Consider the following 23,870-nt stretch of genomic DNA (forward strand, 5'->3'; position numbering starts at 1 on the left):
GCCGGTCCGCTCTGCCGCAGCAGTGCGACCGCCACCTCCACCGTTGCGGTCCACGGACTGCCAGACTCGTAATGACCACCCGAGTGTTGAGTCATCCTCCGGGGCTTTGGCCTTCACATCAGAAATTTAAAATGGAGTTGTGATGGAGACAAAAGAGGAACTTTAACTGAGCATAACTCAACCAGGATGGGGCCAATTTAAAAAATATCGGGCTCATTGTACTCCTGGTGGCATCTAGCCACCAGGAGCATTTTCAGCAGGCATTCTGGCCTCAAAGAGTGTACACTATGCGGGGGCTGGTTTCACTGGCTCCCTGAACAGGCTTCCTCCTGAATCTGTCCGTTGGTCCTCCTTCCTCCTGCTGAGCAAAGAAGTACAAGTCTTCCCCCTACTGGCCCTTGGGAGGTTTAAGGGGGCCAGCTGGCCCTGGAGAGACCCACTAGTTCTGGTATCTGCCACAGACAGCTTCCTTAGTCCATTAGGGCATCAGGGGCCTTGCCCTTCCAGCTGTCCATGGTGTTGACACTGTCAAAATCTAGATCCAAAGTCTTGCACTCCTTTGTGTTCTGGGAATGACACTGTTATAGCCAGTCCAGCCTGTGGGTGGGGAACAACCTTTTGTCTGACCCTAAAACTGGTTTGTCAGTTCTCCCCTTAACCTTGGGTTTGGTTCTAACCTGGCTATTGAGAAAAAAGGATGGTGTCAGGTCTCCTTGTATGTGGTGGGGATAGTCCCTTTGAAGGTTATCAGGGAGGGGCACAACTCCTCCCCAGCCATCCTGCCACAAAGACCCACTCGCTCTAAACCCAGGTCTCTTTCTGCACTATCTAGTTCCAATATGCAACACCAGTGGTAGAGCCATAATCAGCCCAGGCAGTTGGAAACTTCCAGAGAGTTTTGGCAGGAAGCGGCAAACTTTCAAAAAGTAGTATTTCTAAAGTAATGTAAAATCCAACCTCACCAATAAAGAGGATTTTAAATTCCAATTTGAAAACATGCAATAATTACTTTTTTAGCTGCTACGAATTTGAATGTATCAATTAATAAATGTAACTATGTAGCCCATTGTTTCCCTTGAGCAGCAGCAAGCCTTGTGACAGTGAAAATTGTTTTTGGGGATATTCCACAATAGGGACACGTTCAACATTATTTTTCTAGGTGACCTACTTTTGAATATCTGTATCCTACTTTTATGGGCAATAAGGACTACACATGGGTAACCTAAATATTTAAAAGAAATGTTTAGGCCTTTCAAAAAGGGTATTTTAACAGGTCGAATCTGAAGTTTAAAACTGTCACAGGCAGGTTACCAGTGTGCAGTTACCAGACTGTGCATGACTGCAGTCTCTCACGTGCATCCTGTACCCAAGTGCACACGGGTGTGAACACGTGTTCATGTATGCCCAATCTAGTGCACCTTAAACTAAGTGTGTCACAGTGGCCTTATCTTAAAAGACGGACACTGGTGATAAACATGCACGCCCAATTTAACATTGAATTACTGGGAATGAAACAGGGAGAATCACCCACAATGCATTTCCAAAATCGTGTAATTAAAAAGCAAAATGTCTAGGTGTACTAAATGGACATTAACCAATTGCAACATAGAAGGTGGCTTTCAGAGCTAAGAGCTGGTCGAACTTCGTGGACAGTTGTAGCTGTTGCATGAAGATCAAGTCATTGCTGGTGCTTCACGCTGGTGGTCACTGTGGCAGGCGTTGCTGAAGTGTGAAGTGCAGATCTTGCGTTGCTGGTCATTGCAGATGGTGGCTGTTGGTGCAATCAGAACTCTTTGCACCAGACTTGTGATAGTAACTCTTTGGCTCAACTACCTGCTCTCTGTATCTGACCTGCACTCCATCTTGGTCTGCCTAAACTTATTAATTTCTCCTGGTCTAGCATGACCAGATAACCGGGTGTGGCGCTCTCTGCTTCTTGGGCTATTTTCACTTAAAACTATAAAACTGAATACTCTGTTCTACTGATTGGATTTTTGTCATCCGGAATGATTTTATTTAAATGTACTCTTTTTTTCTAAACTGGTTTGGGATTTTTCTTGTGTGATGTTTTCACTTTATTTCTGTTTGTGTGCTGCATAAATAGTTCACACATTGCCTCTAAGTTAAGCCTGATTGGTTTTTACCAAGATACACGAGGGTTAAGTTCTGGTTAATTTGGTGACTTTTGTGGATCACCCTGACAAGGACTCTGGGTGTTGCTTTAGTGGAGCTTCCCCCCCTCTCAACCAATAACCCACTTTCTCACAGTGGTCAAGTCCCTACTGACACAGACTTCACACTGTGAACAACACTTCACTGAGAGCTCACTCCCTCTAGAGATGCAGGCCACTTTATGTGCCCACGACCCTACTAGGCACAATCTCAACCATGTGCCACAACTCTTCACAAAGATCCCACTTCATCCAGACACCCAAACCCCATTAGGCCACAAGGCCCCTACTACACATAACTGTTGCCATGTGCACAATGTTTCACAGAGAGCCAACTACCTCCAGGATCTCAAAACATGGATGGTAGTCAAAATCCCACTGTGCACAGCTTTTGTCCCATGGATGCCATAACACCCTTTCATGATTTACTATCTATCAATAAGAGAATGCATTCCAGCAGGATCATATAATGGCACTAAGACTTGCCACTTTGGATACAAAGGACTGCTAAAAATAGGGTAAGGTATAGTGTCTAGAGCATAAAACAAGACCTCCTACCCCACCACTGAGACAGTGAGCAATAATTGGGCTATTTTTGTCAAAATTTTGCACCGCACTTGAGCTACGCAAAGCAACGTAAGGGTGATGCAAAATCTAGATGATATTTACCAAGCCACGCAAGGTCACCTTACGTGCTCCTGAGGTGCTTAGTAAATCTGGAGTAACGCAAGGCAGTGCAAGTCACTGCCTTGTAACTCTGTCGCAGGGAGGTGTTCCATGGGTGGAGGTGTTCCCATGACTCCACCCACAGATTTTGTCATATTCCCAGATTAACCATGAATGGTAGACCTGGGAATGCATCAAAATGTTAGCCCTATCAAGGGGAGGCGTAACAAGGAGAAATATTTTTATTTCTCCTTGTGTTTTCCTTTTTCTACTTGTGCTGCAGTCTGCAACGCACATAAAAAGCGGACAAAGCCTTAAAGAATTTTTTTTGTCCTAGAAGGTGCCCCTTCCTACACAACAACAATCCTGCCTGTAATGCAGGCACCATTGCGCCATGGTGCAACGGTGCCTGCATTAGCACAAGGCAGGACATAGTGTGCCTGTGCTAGGAGAGGTCAGAAATGCACCATATAATGTAAAATATGGCATATTCCTGCTCTCTTGTTGCTTGACATTTTGATAAATATACCCCATTATGTCTTACATATAAATGGCCACCAGGATAAGTTACACTCTGTAAGTACCTAACCTGCACTGGTGTCCATAAGGCTCCACAGACCTATCATACTACAATGACTTAGCACATCTGCATCTAAAGACGTTATCGTAGGAGACAGGTGATTTTCTATTGGAGAAAAGTACTTTTTAAATTGGGTCTTGTGCACCCTTTGATTTTGCAAATTAAGATGATGAGTTTTCAGGACGTGTCTGCATTAGATTAGCTGTACCACACTCAGACTGTGTAGAGTACCACTAGGTGATTAGTTTGTAGAAATGCTGATGTTAGATGTCTATGTGCTTCAGCATGCATTTGGCTTGGTGTATAAGGATAGATCAAATTGTAATGTGGCACACATATTGTTTAGTGACATTGCTGTGGCTGTGGCAGTACCAAGGTTTGTCCACCATACAAATTATAAGACCTTGTCCACTGTGTATCCAGAACCAGATCTCTGATTTGTTGGCATTTAATAGGAAGCTTTCCCACAACTTTAGTAGTTATGGCTACTGTAGTTTGTTATGTTGGGTTGGCTTCATGACTCATTTTTTAGGTTGAGATGGATCTTGTTGTTATCTGTGTATACAAGTAATTCTAGGTAGTAATGTTTGAATGGCTGTAAATGTGGGAATGAATAGATCCTGAAAAGAGAACAAGCTGGCTGTATTCTGATGTTGGCCATAGTTTTGGAGTACTGATCAGATTCTATTGAGAGTCTTGCCATAGGTTATTATCCAGTCTCCCAGCCATTTAAGCAAAATGTCACAGGGTGTTCCGACAAAATATTGTATCAAAAATATTATGAGACCCAAATATTGTGTAAAAATCCTGTGACGTATGTAAAGGGTAAGAATATAGTTCTTAAAGTCTTTTAAATGTTTAAAAAATAGTTGTACATAAAAATGTTTTTCAATATTTATTTGAGTTTTATCAATTTTTGTGTTATAAATTGTAAGTATTTTAATGTTAAGCATGTCTAATTATTTGTATTGCTTTTAATTTCATAAATAATCTTAAGGTTTTTTTAATTTGTAATTTTTTGGTGGGTTATTGGGTTTGTAGGGGAATAAAGTAATATATTTTTTAAAGTTCTATTTCTTAATTGCTTTTAGCATTTTAAATAAGTTTTAATGTATTTGTTAATTAGAAATGACAGAATTATGTAATTTCTTTAGTTATTTACATGATAATTTTAACAATGTGGTAATAATTTACAATATTATATTTAAAATTGGTCTTTAATAATTAATTTTATGCTTATACATATTTGTAAATGATGTGTATTGTTATTTTTTCTGTAATTCTTTACTTTGTTTTATGATTGTTGGAATATTAAGGTGCTAAGGAGGGAAGTATTTTAAATCTATGTTTTAAATATTTTAATTGATTTAGTTTTAAAATAATATTTTATGTAAAACTTTATATTTTCAATTAATATATTTTGTTTTAATAATGTTTACAAATTATATAATGTTAGAAAAGTATTTTGTATTTGTTTGTGGAACTATTTTTATGTTTTTATTATATATATATTGATCAAATAGAAGATGTAAAAGTTTGTTATGATCTAATGAACAACTTAGAAGATGATGAGATGACGTCAACCCAGACATTGGAAACAATTGGAATACCAACCAATGTTCATGAATATAGCCAGTGCAAACCAGTTTCAAAATTTTGTCCTGTTTTAAGTCCAGGAAATAAAGTGGATCTATTTTATGAATTGGTTATTAATGATTTGGAAAAATTAGAATATGCTGAATCTTCAAAAAGAGGAGAAAATCTAACCATTTCTGAACGGGAAGCTTTAAAACAATTGTCGGATAACCAAAATATCATTATCAAACCCGCCGATAAGGGAGGTAATATTGTGATTCTTAATCAAAAGGACTATGTCATAGAAGCAATGAGACAAATAAATGACAAGGAGAGCTATGAAAAATTGAAAAATTATCCCACGAACTATATACAGGCAATGATCGTAAAGAAATTGGAAAAATGGCGCAATGAATGTCTGATTAATGAGGAAGAATTATAATATCTAAATCCAAGATATCCAATATTGTCTACCATTTATTTTCTTCCAAAGATCCACAAGACATTAATTAACCCTCCAGCAAGTCCCATCATCTCTGGGTGTGGATCGTTGTTCGAAAATATATCTAAATATGTTGATCAATACGTTGCTCCTTTAGTCTCCTCTCTCAGTTCGTATATCAAAGATACAGGAGACTTTTTACGAACAATAGACAATCGACATTCAATGGCAATCGGGATACAAATTAGTGAGAGTGGATGCAGTGTCACTATATACATCAATCAGACATGAAGTTGGACTAAATGCATTAAAATTCTTTTTACGACAAAGAAAAGTTGAAGAAAAAAGTCATTCGGAAATGTTAGTGGAGATGGTGGGGTTATGCTTTACTAACAATATCTTTCTATTCAATAAAAACATCTACAAACAAGTGCGCGGTACGGCCATGGGAATCTCCCTCTCTCCAAGTTATGCCAATCTAACCTTGGGGTGGTGGGAGAGAGAAATAGCATGGCAGGATGGATATTCCGGACATCTGGATAAAGTAGTATTATGGCTACGCTATATAGACGATCTATTTCTGATTTGGAATGGTACCAAGGAGGAGTTTGCAATGTATTTTAAAATCTTGAATGAAAATGAATATGGTTTGAGCTTTACTTATGACATCAATGAAAAACAAATTGATTTTTTGGATATAAGAGTATATATAGATAATGATCAAATCAATACAACTGTATTCAGGAAAGCGACTTCCACTAACAGTGTTTTACATGGGAGTAGCTTTCATCCTAAATCCTTGATAAAGAGTATTCCATTTGGCGTATTCCTAAGAATGAGACGTAACTGTTCTAATGATAAAGAAATGGAGAATCAATTCAATATGGTACGGAAACGCTTCTTGCGCCGCGGATATTTAAGAACCAACATTGACCTGAGTGAGAAGAGTACTAAGAGGATGCCTCGACAGGAAACACTGATGGACAAGGGTGTAAAAAGAGGAAGTGATAAGTGAGGAAACCTGTCCGCGCCTAATTCTCACTTTCAGTAAAGAGAGCAAAGCAATAGAATCAATTTTTAGAAAACATTGGAAGATATTGAAGAGTGATCGAGATCTGGCAAAAAGAATAGGTGGAATTCCACAAATATCCTATAGGAAATCACGCTCATTACAGGACATATTGGTAAAAAGCCATTATGAAGCACCAACTACAAGGAACTGGCTGAAGAATGAAACAACTGGCTTTTATAAATGCAATAAATGCAAAGTGTGTCAAATTGCAAGAAATACCAAAACTTAAATTGATTACAATGGAAAGGCCATGAATATCTTACAAAGAATCACCTGTGACAGCCAATATGTAGTTTACATGCTTGAATGTGAGTGTGGATTGAGATACATTGGTAGTACAATCTGTCCATTAAAGAAAAGGATCTTAGAACACACTAGAGCGAATACCAACAAAGACATGAGCTACACAATGGCAAAACACTTTGCGAATTTCCATACCAATGATTGGAGATCATTACGATTTATACGTATAGCACAAATGAAAAGAAACAAGAGAGGAGGAGATAGAATTCGGAAACTTAGACAAATGGAGAGCAAATTTATTATTCAGCTCCGCACGAAGATGCCTTATAGATTGAACATGGGCGAAGAATTACATGTACATTTGTGATTCTGATAAATGGTTAAATATATGACAACAATGGCATTCATGCGGGTAGGCCACTGACAAAATACTATGAAAAAAGCACATGACATCCTAGTCGGATAATGATAGGTATTACATTGGAGAAAATTGATATGTGTTCACCTAGGATCGAGAGAGTAGAACTTAACAGATAATTTAATAAATCTCTCAAGGTCATCAACAACATATTGGTATGTTTTAGTTAGAAATGCTGGAACACTATAGTGACACTAGCTCTGAATATATATATGAAAAATGGAATAGATGTCATAAGGAAATTTGTGTCACTTATGTACAGCATCTTTGTTTAATACAATATAGTAAATGATCAGTGGTACATATAAATAGTATTAAGTTATGAATTAGAAACTGAATGAAATGGCACACTAGAGGAGAGCACACCCAACAAGTATTATATTATGAGGCAGGCGGTTTTTTATCAGCACTACCTTATGTAATTGTTATGTTTATTCGTATTTTTATTGGTACTTATTTTTAGTAATTGTATTTAAAATTAGGAAAATTATAAAAATGTTTTTTAATTGGTAACTACACTATCCAGGATGCATTGCAAATAATGTAGTACTATGGGGTATAAATAGCAAAAGGGAAAAGGGACTCATTCACTGTGAACAAGACTCCTTGGGGAGTTGAAACGCGTTGGTGGTTGTTATTTTGGCATTAATAAATAGGCACTATTGAAACTTCATGGAGTGTAGTGAATACTTTTGGTGAATTGTATTCTTCGAGATTGGTCCTCTCTGTCACTGGCACCGGCAGTGGAGTGCACCACCCAGCAACCTTTAGACCTTCCTTGTTTGAAGATATATATATATATATATATATATATATACACAACATTTATTTTGGGATAATTTAGGATAGGGAAAATACATTTGAGCTCTATAATGTGTAATATGTTCTCTTCTGTTGCTTATGCTGGAGTGGAAATAGAGGTTCTCACTCCCTTAAAATCTAACACTTTCCTTACTGTTTTTTGTGTTGGAGTGGGGATAGGAAATCTGACACCTGAAAAGTCCAACATGTTCCCTGCTGTTGCTCATGCTGGAGTGGGAATAGTATATGTAGCCTCTTCCGTAGTCCAACACTTACCCCACCATTGCTTGGGTTAGAGTGGGGATATATTCTGACCCCTCCAAATCTGACCCCTCAAAAAGTCCAGCATTTTCCCAGCTGTTGCTTATGTTGGAGTGTTAAAAGCAAATCTGACCGCTCCAGAGTCCAAAAAGTTCTCTGCTGTTGCTTATATTGGAGTGGAAATAGTAAATCTGACCACTCCATAGTCCACAACATTCGCTACTGATGCTCGGGATGTGATTTTACTCTTCCAAGTCAATTTTTTCAGATTTTTTAAAAAGTTGTTTTAATTTAAGTTTTCTCTTTTAATTTAAAGCTATCTTTAAGTAATAGTTTTAATTATTTTGTAGGAATTTGGTATTTACTTCTAATGTTGTTGTTTTATATATATGTAAATATTTCATTTCCAATGTTTGCTATTATAAATACTTGAATTCGTTTTTTATAGTTATGTTTGAATAATATTTTTGAAATATTGTTTAGTATTTTCTGCAATTACTTAAGTATATATTTTTATTTTATATTTGCAAGTCATATGTTTTTTATATTTTTCTTTTATAAGTATATTTTTTACAAATGCAAGATCATTTTTAAAGTTGACATGTTTTAAAGTTAATGTAATCCATAATAGTAAATGACATACATACCCATTTTTGACAATATTTTTGCCACCTACATTATTGTTGGCAGTAGTTTTGACTTTATGTACTAAGGGCCTCATTACTAGTGTGGCGGTCCGAGGACCGCCAGATTCGAGTTCACGATTGAACCACTGCACTCCGGGCGATCTGACCGGTCAATTACAACCCTGGCGGTGGACCTGCTAGAGGACCCTTGTCCCCGCCGGGAACATGGTTCCCGACGTGGTGAGGGTGATATGAGTTGTACTCAGACAGGGTGGTGCTGAACTCAGCGCCGTGTGGCTGATTACAACTCCCCTCACTGCCAGTCTTTCCATGGCAGTTTCACCAGCTTGGAAAGGCTTGTGGTGAGGTTGTGCTGGGGACCACCGGGGGACCCCTGCACTGCCCATGCCATAGGTCTATGGCATGGCATGGTTGGTGCAGGGGCCCCCCTGCCCAGCAGCATTGGAATGCGCACTATTTGCTTTGCAGACAGTGCGTGTTCGGAGGGTGCTGACTGGCTCCCTCTGTTTTACGAGATAGGATTCTACTCCTTTGAGGGAGCCGAGTGCTATCTCGTAGTACTGTTCCCGCCTGTTTGACCTGCGGGAACATTGTAATAGGGAAGGGGGGTAATGCGGTGGCATCCTCCCCACAAGTTTGGCGGTCACGTGTTGGGACTGTCAAACTCATAATGAGACCAAAAATATGTCAGGTCAAATTTTTGGCAACATTTTTGTTGCTGATATTTTTGTCTGTGATGTTTCCTTAGCCAACCTGTCACTGTCAACAACATTATAGTTTGCCTTGGAGTTAAGCAGTATAAGTGGTCCACACTATTGTTTCCCCAAGTAATGTAAATATTCTCATTTTATTTTCAACTATTTTTGTTGATTTTTCCCATGTACAATTATTATTCTCTTTTTATTTTTACCACTTTGTATTGATTTTCCTTAAAGTGGCACAACAATAAATAACACATTTGCATAATTCATGGTTATGAAGTACAGGAGTTGGCTATGAAAATTGAGCTCTGCAGATTATAATTAGTTTACTATCTTCTACCATAAGGCATGGCATATAATAAATGGAAACATCAAAGTAGATGTAAGGTGAATCCAATATCCATTACACCCTGTCCTTGAAATCCTTGTAGAAAGAAAGAAAGAGTAAGAAGAAAGAAACACGAAGAAAGAAAGAGTAAAAAAGGGAGTAAGAAAGACAGGGAAAGGAAATTAAAGTGGTGTGGGAGAGTCATTATAATTTAATTCCAGTATACCTAACAATTTTAAAAGGGTGTTTTATATGTGGATCCTTTACTTTGTAATGGTTAATAGCTGATGTCTCAGGCCACTATGGCAAGTTTATGATCAGGTTGGGGGGATCTATGTATGAATTAACCCATTTTCTCCCTGAGTCATTTTGGTGAGGGTGTTATGCAGGAAATGGTGCATGCCGAACATCGTCATCATAATGAACTTGGGCTCTTCATATGTGCACTCTTTGTGCAGCATAACCACTCTCACGAAAAGCATTTCTCCATTTGGATAATATTGTTTTATCTCTCATTGTCACAGCCAAGTCCAGAAGAGGTAGATAAAGTTGACTTAGCTGTGGTGAGGACGGTGTTGCATGTATGCCTAAATTAAATCCTTTCTGATAGTTTGTAATACAAATGTTGCACCCACTGTGCATCAGAAAGCAAATTAGTGACCGTGTAGTATGTATATTTGGGATACTACTCATAGACAACTGCATTTCAATAGTCATAATTGTGCTATGGTGCATATTTGTATTATATGGAACACTGACTGCCTGATTATGACTTGGGTGGTATTTTGGGAAGACTACCGCGGTGGTGGCCACCAAAAGACCGCCATGTTGGCAGTCATCTGACTGCCGTATTAAGAGTCACACTGTGAAAACCGCCATGAAACAGCCGAATATCCGACACCGCCAAGACACAGGAGGGCTGAAAAGAGGCAGTTCCACCGCCAGCACCACCAGGCCAACACAAATCCACCCACCAGATTACGTGCCACAAATCAGCACATCGGTTCTACCATGGCGTTAAACCATTGGCGGTGTTCACTGCTGCGGCCAAAACCCTCTACTGTCAGAACACAACACCACATTGGAGAGTTTGAATACCCCACATATGACACACATCCACACACCAGACACACCTACTCACAGCACTATATAACACACCCCCACACAACCCACAATCCTTTGCAACTAAAATTACATTCAAATACACCAAGAGCAGGCAACAAGAGAGAGAGAGCACCCTAACACCATAGTCATTTAGCAGTCAGAAGTCATATAGTGGCACAATTGTGCACATTGTTGTTTGGACTGGCCTATGGCCTTTTATACTGTACATAGTATCACTTTATTTGCATATTTATATCTGCAGTATATCTGGGCCAACCAGTTGGTTTCATTGTCACATATTTGTCCTGTCTTTCTTTCCACATGGCTGTTTTGGTCTTGCCTGTTTTGGTTTGTGTGTGAGTGACTTTTGTGTGTGTGTGTTGGTTGTGCTGGCAGTTGTGTCTGGGTAGCATGTGTGGGTGTGGCCCTGGCATCTGCCCTGTTGTAATTGCTGTGTATGGTGTATTGGACTTGTTTGTGAATGGTAAATGCATTTATGTTGCTATTTTGTGTATTTTTGTGTTCACATGTGTTATTGGTAGTATTGTGTGCCTTTGTGTGGCTGTACTGTATGCATGCATGTGTGTGGTGATTGGTATATCAGGCCCTTTGTGTGGTGTATTTGCATGGTATGGTGTATGCTTTGTTGTATGGTTGTGTGATTGTGTGTATTGGTTGTCAGGTGTAGTTATGTGTTTTTGTATGTAGTGTCAGGTGGAGTTGTGTATTGTGTTTGCTTGGAGATGTTCAGTTGTTTGATTTTGTGGTGTTGTGTTGCTGTGTATTTTTGTGTTCCACGGTGCCGGTGTTGTGTGTCTGCAGGTTGTTGCGCATTTTGTAAGTGTGTGGTGGCCGTGGTGTGTGTAGTATGTGTGTGCATGTGTGTATGTGGCTGTGTGTGAATGTGTTTATCAGTGTGAGGTAATGTGTGTGTGTGGTGCTCACCACCCATCCCGGATGTGTATGTTGTGTGTGCTTGGATACTTTGCCTTTTCCATACAGTGTCAGGTAGGTGTTTGTCGTTGTCGCTTTTTCTGGAGTCGTTGGACGAGCAGGGGCAGCGGGAAGACGTGTAGTTCTTGTTCCATGGCGGATCCGGATGAGTATGGCTTCCTGGAGGTGAGTGTCTCCTTTGATTGAATTGGGTTCTGACAGGGTTTCTTTGGTGGTGCGACTGCGGCAGAAACCTTGGCTGTGTGCAACCTGGTAATGTGTCCGGCGGGAACATGGGGGTCTGACAGCCTGAAGGTGGCTACCATCGTCCGTGGCGAGCTGACCGCATTTGCGGTTCTGGCGGTTGTTTGGCTGAGTTATGTAGTGAATACCGCCATGGTCATAATTTGGCAGTCTTCTCTGCCGATGTGTTGGCGGTATGACTGCTGCTGCCAACATGACGGTCCTGAGACCTCCAGACTCGTAATGACCACCTAAATGTGGCTATGAATGCCTAAATGTTCAATGCACAGTGGTGTTTCTGTAGAAACTGTATGCTGAGAGTCATGAATACATAAAAAAAGAAAATTCCTTTTAAACGCTTCTATGGATGTAACTGGAATTGAGACTGCACATTACAACTATTAGTATTCAATTTAATTGGGATATGGGAGTCCTCAGACCTGTCCAGGTACCAGAAGTTGTAAATGAATCAAGGGTAAGCAACATGAAATGTTCCTTAAAAGATTATCTACAAAAACCAAGGCTGTCCCAACAAATTCAACAGCATTTGGGAAAACTTGGTGGAATGCAACGGTATTGATTGACTTAGGAAATGGAAGAAAATGTGGCTAAAACTTTCAAACTGTATATAAATGAGAATAGGACCATTATAACATTATTGAAATGGACTATATACCCCTAATCCTGCATGTCTGCACTTGATGCACCAGGAGAAGCATTGATCAGATATGGATACGATAAACTGTATATCATGCTACTCATAGGGATGGTTTTGCTACCTTGTACTGAAGAGGTATCTATACATGGCTCCTTAATGAGAAATGTTTTTTTGTATGTGATTATGTACTAAACAACTTTCTACATGACACTTTTAATTCGACTGTGCTTGTTCATAAATAGGAATTGCATTTGAATGGTCTAATTTATCGATTGAATGATGCCAAAGATCTTGATGAGTTTGCTTTCTTGTCTTCATGTGCCACTCCAAAGCTATTTTTAATTATGTAATTTTTGCAAGATTTGTATTGTTTTGTTTAAAGAGGCAGTACTTAAAAATTAATGGTATAATTAACTGTGGGTCTAAATGTATTGTAAAGTTAAGTAATCTGAACAACAAAATGATGTGTAATAGCTATCATCCATTTCAGCATTTCCTGTAAGTAATGCATGTGTCCTTTGTAATCTGTGTTCTAGATTTGCCCATTGTGATCACGGTCCTTGCTGTATTTGGAAAAATGCTAATATCATGCTCCTTTTCTGCTTGCTATGTCTACGCTGCAGAATTATTCCCAACAGTCATCAGGTATGTGTTTATCATTCCTTGAAAATGTATACAGGTGGTTGGATCAAGTGCTATGGTCAATAATTTAGAGGTGGTCACTGTTCAGTACACAGTGGTCACTGCCACTAGTGGCTTCATTCCACTGGCACCCAGCATCTTGCCAGAGGTATGCCACAACATTGCACTGGCATTTCAAAAGAACTGCAGGTCTCATTGTTTACACAGTATGGACTCATAGGCCAGTAATAATCTGCAGGGAATAATTATAAATACACACTTTAAATACATACACTTCAATTGAAAGACTTGTTTATTTCATATCCTGTTTTTAATAAATTGGATAGAAAGCAGGCTAAATGAATTAAACTGGTGAATTGATTGAAAAAAAGTATTTCAATTTGAAAAAAAACACATCGACTTTCATAGCCTTAAATCCCGTGGCTGGCATTATCACTAATCCCTTACAATTCCTAGACTAAGCTGCACTGTGAGATATAAAAAAATCTTGCTCAAACTACTTATTTCTTTTCTTAGTTGTGTGCTTTTAAGGGTGTACAATGAAGGTGTACATGTGTGGGGAGTTTGAGAGGTGATCTCCATTTAGCCAAACTTTGATACAAGGGAAGTAGACCTGTACCTTCCCTTCACTTCCTGTTTTTTATCACTTGTGTGTCTATTGAAAGTCCATTAGAGCCTGATCCACTCCAGCTTTTCAGGATATCTACATCATGTTTATTTACATGCAGTTAATGTAAAAAGTAATAATTTGCATAGGCATGGTGTAATGCTGAGGAAACGGCTCTATAGACTTGAAGATTTAAAAGACTTAAAGAGGTACACCACTAACACCTAAAACAGGGAGCTTCAGACTAACTGACTTGTGTCAGAACTCGAACAACTCCAAAACAAGATTTACATCCCAAGCAACCTACTAGCAATAACCTTCTTAACTCACCTCCCAGTTTTCCCCCGAAGATTAAAAAGAAAAAACAAACACAATTAATACAATTTGACAAACTAGAACAACAAAGAAGAATGTTTAACTAGAATACATTTTATACAGTAACATGCATATTCATCCACACTGCACTGTAGAAGAAACATATCCGATATAACAGCTACAAGGAAGATCATAAACATATAACACAAATGATAAAACAAACAATCAAGAGTGGATTGAGATAATAAAATCCTTGTGTTCCTATAATTCTGACAATAGTCAGTTGGGCTTCTGAAGCTCTCTGTATCAGGTGTGGATCGTGTACCTCTTTTCATCAAATGTATCTTTAAGTGTATTGCCTGTTTCCTCACCATTACATTGGCGATGAGGATAGAATAAGAACCCACTTGTAAACATTGATGAACAAATGTCCAGAGTCCTCAATACAACCGGGCAGATTTGCCTCCTTTTATAGATACATTTACGAATGATGCAGAATTTGGAGAAAAGATGCTGACTTATGTGGCAGCAGACAATGTAGGGAAGAAAATGTGCATTGATATTCGTTGATGTGTTGTAGCCTGCCCCTCCACTAGCAATGTCTCAGGACATTACCATTTCCGTCTACATAAAATGAATGTTCAAAGTTGAATACTGCTCGTGCATATGCATTAGATTTAAAGAGTGTACTGCTTATGGCTAAAGTACTTATACATATTTTTCATGCTGGGTTAATCTAGAGATATTGTATGGGCCTAGACTTGAGCTCTGAAAGGTACCAGAACATTTTGCAAATTACACCACCATGTTGTATCCCATTGTCTTTTTATTTCCATCCGTCAAGTAATGTTTAAATCCTGTGAGGTTTCAACAACCGTTCAGATCTATCCAGGGGTGGCTCCTCCAAAATGGCGAAGGAGCATTGGCCCACTGGCTGCGAGCTAGCAGCAGAAAAATAGAACAATATTTTATCATTGTTTTATTTTTCAGCTGCTGGCTGAGCCAAAATGTGCAGGGAGGGGCGGGCAGGGCCATGGGAGGGGGGAGGAGGAGTGGAGTGAGTGCACTTAAGTGCACATGTCGGTTTGGCCAGCCTTATTAGGCTGGCCAAACAACATGTGCATTTAGTGTTCTCCAACCCGGCTGTGTTGCACAGCTGGGTTGGAGAAACAGCACAGACTCCAATGCACTGTCTGAGCAGCACACAGAGCCACTCAGACCAATCCTGGTACTCCTCTCAGGTCGGCCAAATACGCATGCGTACTTAGGTTTCTCCAGCCCAGCTGTGTTGAACAGCCGGGCTGGGAAAACTGCACAGACCCAAGGCTTGTGTCTGAACTACAGTGACTGCTGCTTAGGCCAAACCTGACGCTGCTTACATGCAAGCTTTTGCATGTAAGCAGTGCCAGGGTTGCTGGGGAACCTGTGCTGGTTTCCCAGTGAATGCTGGGACAGCACATGGAAGGAAGAGGAGCGAGAGGCGGCAGGCGACAGAGACAGCGGTAAGGTAAGTTTTTTAATTTTTTTTATTTCCCACCCCCTCTGTCTCCGTCCCCTTTACCCCGCTGCTTCCTCCCCCTCTCCCTTTGAGAGCAGGGTTCAAACCCAATGTTTCTACATTAATTGTGATATTTGTGTTATTGGTCTCACATGGTTTGGGGCATATTTTTAATTTCCCCTTCACCCACTCATTTTGAACACCACCACAGCTTTGCTGGACACGTTCTTACATTTCTTCATTTAGACAGTATTTTTTTACTTTAACTGGTGTTTGGCTATGATATGTTATATCCCTACATATCTTTCGCAACTAAACCAGTCTCAGCTTCTCTTTGACTTTTTTTCTAGTAAAATTGCTGCACACTTGCTACTGCTCTTGACAGTTCTATAAAAGAGGTCACATAGATTTTCTCTGGCTTTTTTCAAATTTTAGCCATTGTAAAGCTCAGCAGTGTTCATAAAAATGCTATTAAAATTCCAAAATGAGCTGAGACATTCAAATATATACATTTATATACCAGTTCACCTTAAAAATGGATCCTAAAAATAAAGGAAATACAAATGCCGAGCACCCCACCACAGCAACAAAGTAGTTACAAGTTGGGAAGTTCGTGCCACATCCTTATCAATCTACCCATTCCTGAAAACCTTACACTATCTGGGTCTACCATTAACAAGAGAAATTGGATTAATATTTTTTACTATTCCATTTACTTTATCAGAAACATGGCTTTGCTACTGGAGCACCCCACATACACTCCGGAGAATTGGTTACTTTTTTCGTAATTTGATGCCACTTAGTTGGTTTCATAAGGCAGCAAACCTGAACTTGACATCTTAAACCACCAACAATTAAAATAGCATTCCCTTGCATAACTCCTTTTTATTTGTCTCCTACCTGTCCCTAAAGGTTATACATTCTATTCCCAACAAATTTCTCAGGAGGCCACTGCAGCTTGCATCACCCATTGTCCCGTGTCCCGGTCAGCATTGTTAAACACCTTTAACAACGTTACCTACTAACCAACACACTTCTAAGTATTTGATAATTTGGACTCTTTCTGTCACATAAAGCAGTAGGATTGACCTGGACGTAGTGGTATCAAATGTAAAAACATTCTGCTTATTTCTTCTGTTGCCAAAAAAGAAAACAGATCGCGCCACCATGTGGTGGACTGTTATAAATATGTGTCAGTATTAAGAAATTAGTGCTGGTGCCCTACACTACAAACATGGATATAAAATAAATTCTAGGTTTTATAACATACTAAATCTAATTATCAAGAATAAACACATAGCAGTGAAATGAGGTGCCATTTTGCAATATTACCATTTGGTTAAATGACCAAAGTTAATAAAGCAGTGCTCAAAGTAACAGCTGCAGGGAAGCAGTACCATAGGGCATGGGAATATGCAATGCACACGATTCAGGCCCTCATTGCGAGTTTGGCGGTCACTGGAACGCCACGCCGGCAGTCGCACTGCCACCAGGCCGGTGGTGCAGACCGCCATATTGTGACCACGGAAGTGATCCAACCCCAACACAGCCAAGTCACCCCCAGTTCCGTCAGTGCAGGCAGACTGCCGCCGATGGCGGTGGCCATCTCCAGGGGACCAATACACTGCCCACTATATTACAAGTCGGCACACCGCCAGGATTTCTGGGGCAATGCGACTGCCATGAAAAGCCTGGCGGAAACTGGTAGCATAAAAGGAGACACTCACCTCCAGGTACACTGACGCGTCTGGGGTCGCAATGGGACTCAAACTGGAAGTCTTCGCAACTGCTGTATCTCGTCATACACCACCAGGACCAGCGATGACGATGAAGACGACAACCGTAGGTACCCCAAACTAGCACACACCAGAGGGAAGGGCAGTATTACACACCCACACATAACACTCACACCCGGCACGGACAGCGCTGGCCACACATATGCAAACAAATGCCTGTATCAACACACACAGCTACAGACACACACGCACCCACTACACAAATGCATATGCAAACTACACACCCCACGGCAACCAGACACGTGCCACTCACACAGCACACACATCACCGCCACTGTCAAACTCAGCCATACACAACACCCCACAATTCCACAACAACAGCAACATCACCAACATTAAACACATAGGGGGTCATTCTGACCCTGGCGGTAATTACCGCCAGGGCGGAGGTTGGCGGTAGCACCGCCAACAGGCTGGCGGTGCACCGCCGGGCATTCTGACCGCGGCGGTACAGCCGCGGCCAGAAGCGGAAAGCCGGCGGTGTACCGCCGACTTTCCGCTGCCCATGGGAATCCGCCATGGCGGCGCAGCTTGCTGCGCCGCCATGGGGATTCTGACACCGCATACCGCCATCCTGTTCCTGGCGGTTCGCCCGCCGGGAACAGGATGGTGGTATGGGGTGCCGTGGGGCCCCTGGGGGCCCCTGCAGTGCCCATGCCAATGGCATGGGCACTGCAGGGGCCCCCGTAAGAGGGCCCCACAAAGAATTTCAGTGTCTGCTTTGCAGACACTGAAATTCGCGACGGGTGCAACTGCACCCGTCGCACCTTCCCACTCCGCCGGCTCCATTCTGAGCCGGCGTCCTCGTGGGAAGGGTGTTTCCCACTGGGCTGGCGGGCGGACTTTCGGCGGTCGCCCGCCAGCCCAGTGGGAAACCCAGAATGACCGCCGCGGTCTTTTGACCGCGGTACGGTCTTCTGGCGGTTCCCGCTTGGCGGGCGGCTACGGCCGCCCGCCAAGCTTAGAATCACCCCCATACTGTCAGCAATACGTAGCAACAACACACAATCATAGAAATAGTTCAGACATCCAAACAAGGCCTCAGGTCCAACCAACATTCAAAGGACATCACAGATGCATCACTATACACATGGACAAACAATACCACACACAACCATAACAACTCATACAACAAGCACATGGCACAAGTCATCAACCCAGCACATGCAGCAACAAAGTAACATCCCATACACATACAACACACACATCAAGGTACACAGCTATGGCACAACCATGTTGAAGGAAACAAGGACAATTGCTCAATCTTGACAGCTGTGTGGAAGACGTATTAAAATGTTACAAACTAATACAACTATATACAGATGAGGCCTACTGGCCAGTCCAAATGTCTGATGTGCTCCAGGCACATTGGGCAAAGTCACATACCCCAACTTGACTCCTGACTGCAAATTGGCCTCCACATGGCAAGGGCATCAATGTGGCAAGCAGGTATCTCAGGGGTGAGGAGGCGGTGGTGGGGGCTTGGGCTTGGAACCGGGTCTTTGGGCTTAGGTTTGGGGGGGTTAGGTTTTGATTTTGATTGTGGGGGAGGGGGTTTGGATTTTGGGGTAGGAGCAGGGACCTTTGGCTTTGGATGGGGTGGTATCTTAGCAGGGGAGGAGCAAGGGAGGACTGGGGATGGAAGGTCTGGGTTGAGGCAGGGGGACATGGCGCTTAGGGGCATCAGGGGGTGGGACAGGAGCAGGGAACAGGTCAAGACTGGCAAGGAAAACTTTTTTAGGTACATAGGGCAGTCATGGGTAAAAGGTTTAGGAGTGGAGGTCGAGGGAGTGGCTGTAGGAGGTGTAGGTGTGCTGGACGTGGATGCAGATGTTTGCAATGTGTGCTTGTGTGTGGTGAGTGTATGTTGGGTGGGTGAGTGAGGATGTTTATGTTTTTTGGGAGGAGGGGGAAGAGATGCAGGGAGCAGTTATGCAAGATGTGTGAGTGTATGTTGGGGTAGTGGCTGCAAGTAAGATGGATGTGCTGCATGTGGACGTGATGGTTGTCGTGGTGAGTGCGGATGTGGTGTGTGGGGTGGATGTCTGCACGTCTACTCTTGTGGTGTCTGTGGGTATGACAGGACTGGTGGCAGGATCAGGGAGTTTTGGTATAGTGATTGTAGGTGTGAGTGGGGATGTGACGTTGAAGGAGGAGGTGGAGACAGTGCTGGGAGTGGCTGTTGTCGTGTCTGCAGGTGTTTGTTGACTGTGTGCATGCTTGTGGTGTGTCCTGTGATGCCTGTGTTTGTCTTTGAGTACCTTGTTTGTTGTAGTGGGTAAATGCTGGTCTGTATGTGTGCTCTGGATAGGTGAGGGGAGAGGTGTGGTGGATTGGGCTCAAGTAGCTGGAGAGGGTACGGAAGATGAAGGGACACTGGCTGCCATCAAAGAGGAGGCCAAAGTCTGAAACTATTTCTGCAGGCCAGCCAAGACACGGTGAATGCCTTCCAGGTAGGCATTACTTTCCGGCATCTGGAATGCCGGTCCCTGGGTGGCATTCATGATGGATGACTCCCCCACAGAGATGGACCTCAGGAGTTCAATAGACTCCTCATTGAGGGCAGCAGGGCTGACGGGGCAGAGGTGCCTGCGGTGAAGTAGAGGCCCATCCTCCTGGGTGAGCGGGCAAAGGCAACTGGGTGGGGAGCTACAGGGAGGGAAGTGGTGGTAAGGGGGGTGGCAGACAAAGATGGTGCTGGTATGGTCCCAGATAGGTCCACCAACGCCAAGAAGCTTCCATCGGAGGAGGAATCTGAAGATGATGTTGTTGGACCAGTGTCACCCATTGACCTCCACTCGCCCTCCGTCCCACTAGTCCCTTCGGGGTTGGTGGACTCTGCCTCCTTCATCCCGTGGGCTGCAGCTTCCCCACTCGCCGGGGCCCCTTCTCCTTCGCCTGATGATGGTGATGCACACAAGAATAGAAGAGGACAGGGAGAGAGGGTGGGAGAGAAAGAAAGGGAGGAAAGAGTCAATACCTACCTATCTAATACACAATCCAACAAGTAAACTAGTCCTCCTCTGGCATGGCAAGGAATGGCTATTAGCAATTGGCCTCAAACACTGGTCATGAAGACAAAACCAAATATGCAAGCTATTACCTCCTAATTCCAACAAAATGACTAGGTTGGACATGCTGCAGTCTGTCATCAGTCGTTCTACAATGCTAAAAACTACCAACTACCCACATATACTTACCAAGCTGAAACTTTTGACACATTGTTTTTCATATGTCCTGGATAGGTTAATTGCTCACAGATTATTGGACAGGTTGGAGAAGGACTCATGATGGCCATTGAGAATGTAATGATTGCACAGTGGAAGTTCCTTGCCCACTGAATTCATTAGCCAATATCAGCCCTGACTACATGACATTGGATATCTAACGCAGACTCAGGGATAGGGAAATAAGGTTTGGAAATCATTCAACATAGGCATGTGTCGAAATGTTACTGGACAAGGAGGTATAGCACCAACATATTACTGCAAGCATGGTGTTCAAAAGCTAACTCACGCTACTTCTAAACAGTATAAGTAATAGCCAGGGCTACGATCTTATCCAGTGTACGCACACCTCATTAGTACCTCTGTAATACAACTGACACAATGGAAGCCCATACAACTGATATGAAACAGTCAGTACTTACCCCTTTGTGGCTGCTGTGCTGCCCTCAAGCACCCATCTAACTCTGGGTAGGCCACGGACAATATGCGGGCCAGTAGAGGGGTCGGGGTCTGACGGGCACCCCTCCTTCATTTGGAGGACATCCCCAGCTGGGCGTCCGCAATCTTCCGGGCCCAGCGTCTCAGGTCCTCCCATCGCTTTCTGCAGTGGTTTCTCCGCCGGCTATAGACCCCTGGGATCCACACTTGCTTGGTGATGGCTCTCCATAAACCCTTCTTCTGATGGGCGCTGACCTGCAGGGGAGACCCAGACAAAAGGAGAGATTCATGTAGAGTTAGAGTACACCTACAGCAGTGGCACATGCACATACAGAGTCCCCAATATGCCATTATCATTCAAACAACACAACCTCAGCAGTCAAAAATGCAATGCCTGGATTCAAACACTTTCACCGTCAAAAAACGCCCTAGCTGATAAGCATACAGCATTGTGCTGACCTGTTTATCTGAAGCCCCATACAACTGTCCATACAGAGGTAGGACCCCTTCCACCAGTTTCTCCAGTTCCTCAGGAGTGAAAGCAGGGGCCCTATCACCTGCATGACTTGCTATTGTGGCTTACAGATACAGAACACAGCAGCTCACACAGCGGAGGTATTGCTTGCTCGAGTGTTAGGAGTCAAGTGAGCTGGGTTATAGAAAATGGCGGTCATGGCCGCCGCGGTCATGACCGTCACCGCCGGCAGTTATCATCATTGGCCTCAATTTCCCATAGACATCAAAGTTAACGAATGAGGAGTTACACAGCAGTTCCGACCACCTATCGCCATGGCGATTAACACCGGCGGAATGAGGTCACTTCCATCTGTCCTCTGCATGCAGGGCTGGCGGCTGCCATTTCACATATTCTAAAGATTTCTATGTCATCCTAGCGTCTCATAGCATGAAGTTAAACACTATTTGCTTGATTCACGATGTCAATTCATGTGAACACACTAGTGAAGTGAGTGTCACCTGCCAACATGTCTGATGTACAATCTTTTCAATGTGTGGACGTATTATAACTGGATCCGACTTAGGGTCAAGTTTACTATGTCTGACATCCATCTCTGTACAGACCCCTTGTGACAAGTAGATCAATGGAATTGACAGCCATGATGTCGCAGTTCTGTAGTTTGTGTAAAATTGTTTTGCTGTGTCAGATTTCAAATACCTTACATGATGTGTCCCGGTCACCACTTCTATGGTGTACTTTAGCAATGACAGTGTAACAGATGTCCTGAAATGTGTTTTGTCCTATGCCTAGATACCGTCCAATGGGAAGATTGAGAAATGCACCTGTCTACCAGCCACTAGTCAACCTTGCTACCATGGAAGAAAGTCACATAATACAGAAAAGTTAGACCATCAGGGAACTGTGTACCCAGTTGGAGCCAGATCTCCTGCCAGCCATACGTAATCCACATGCCATCCCACCAACAGTACAGGTGTTGTCTGTCCTTCATTGCCTCACACCAGGATCTTTTCAGGTGACAGTGGGACTGTCTGCAGGAAAGTCACCGCCGATGTTCAGTTTTGTGTTACAGGATGTACTGGATGCCCTACTCAAGCACTTGAACAACTATATCAGGTTCCCACAATGTGCTGATCTGTACACTGTGAAGTCTGCCTTTTATGACATAGCACACATTCCACGTGTCATAGAGGCCATTTATGGCACCCACATCACTTTAGTTCCTCCCAGGGCCAATGAGCAAGTCTACTGGAACAGGAAGAATCATTATTCGCTCAATGTGCAGGTGGTGTGTCTTGCTGACCAATACATGTCCCATGGACAGCAAAGTTTCATGGATCTGTACATGATTCTTACGTCTTGAGAACAGCAGTGTTCCACAGATGATGTTGCGACTACAGAGAGAGAGAAGGCCTGGCTCATTGGTAAATGTACCACTGTCTATGTCTAATGTCTATGCTACTTCACAGTCAGCTCTGTGCCTCTCAGGGTTCCCTAATGATCCATGCCTTTGTGCACACAGGTGACTCCAGCTACCCCAACCTGCCCTGGCTCCTGACACCAGTGAGGCACCCTACAACTGATGGGCGAGGACAGTTACAATGAGGCTCACGGCCGATCGAGGCGAGTAATCAAGAGGACATTTGAGCTACTGAAAGCAAGATTCAGATGCCCACATGTGTCCGGCGGTGCCCTACAGTTCAGACCACAGAAAGTGTGCCAAATCATTTTAGCATGTTGCATGCTACACAATCTTGCCCTGAGAGGACACATTCCACTGTTGGATGAGAAGGAGGTGGCAGCTGGACCAGTGGCTCAGGTGGATGACCATGGAAGTGATGAGGAGGCAGATGAGGAGGATGCAGCTGACTCTAGGACTGAATTGATTCTGCAATTCTTCCAATAAATGCCAGATATGTGTGGTCTGAAGTTTATGGGACCTCTAACCCTGTCTGCCTAGTGACATTGTCCCTCCTTGAGTTTTGCATCAGGGGATGTGAGTGTACTACATCCATCTGTCTGTGTAATG

At 42.6% G+C, this 23,870-nt stretch overlaps 1 protein-coding gene across 1 annotated transcript in view; it reads left to right on the plus strand.

The window, feature by feature from the left end:
* The window catches only part of LOC138261748 (solute carrier family 22 member 13-like), a 394,165-nt gene that overhangs the window by 349,932 nt on the left and 20,363 nt on the right, over nt 1-23,870 (plus strand). The window contains exon 8 of the mRNA XM_069211069.1: nt 13,380-13,488. Within this exon, the coding sequence (XP_069067170.1) occupies nt 13,380-13,488 (109 nt within the window). The remainder of the gene's footprint in view (nt 1-13,379; nt 13,489-23,870) is intronic.

This window comes from Pleurodeles waltl, chromosome 10 (assembly GCF_031143425.1).
Source record: "Pleurodeles waltl isolate 20211129_DDA chromosome 10, aPleWal1.hap1.20221129, whole genome shotgun sequence".
Lineage (NCBI taxonomy): Eukaryota > Metazoa > Chordata > Amphibia > Caudata > Salamandridae > Pleurodeles > Pleurodeles waltl.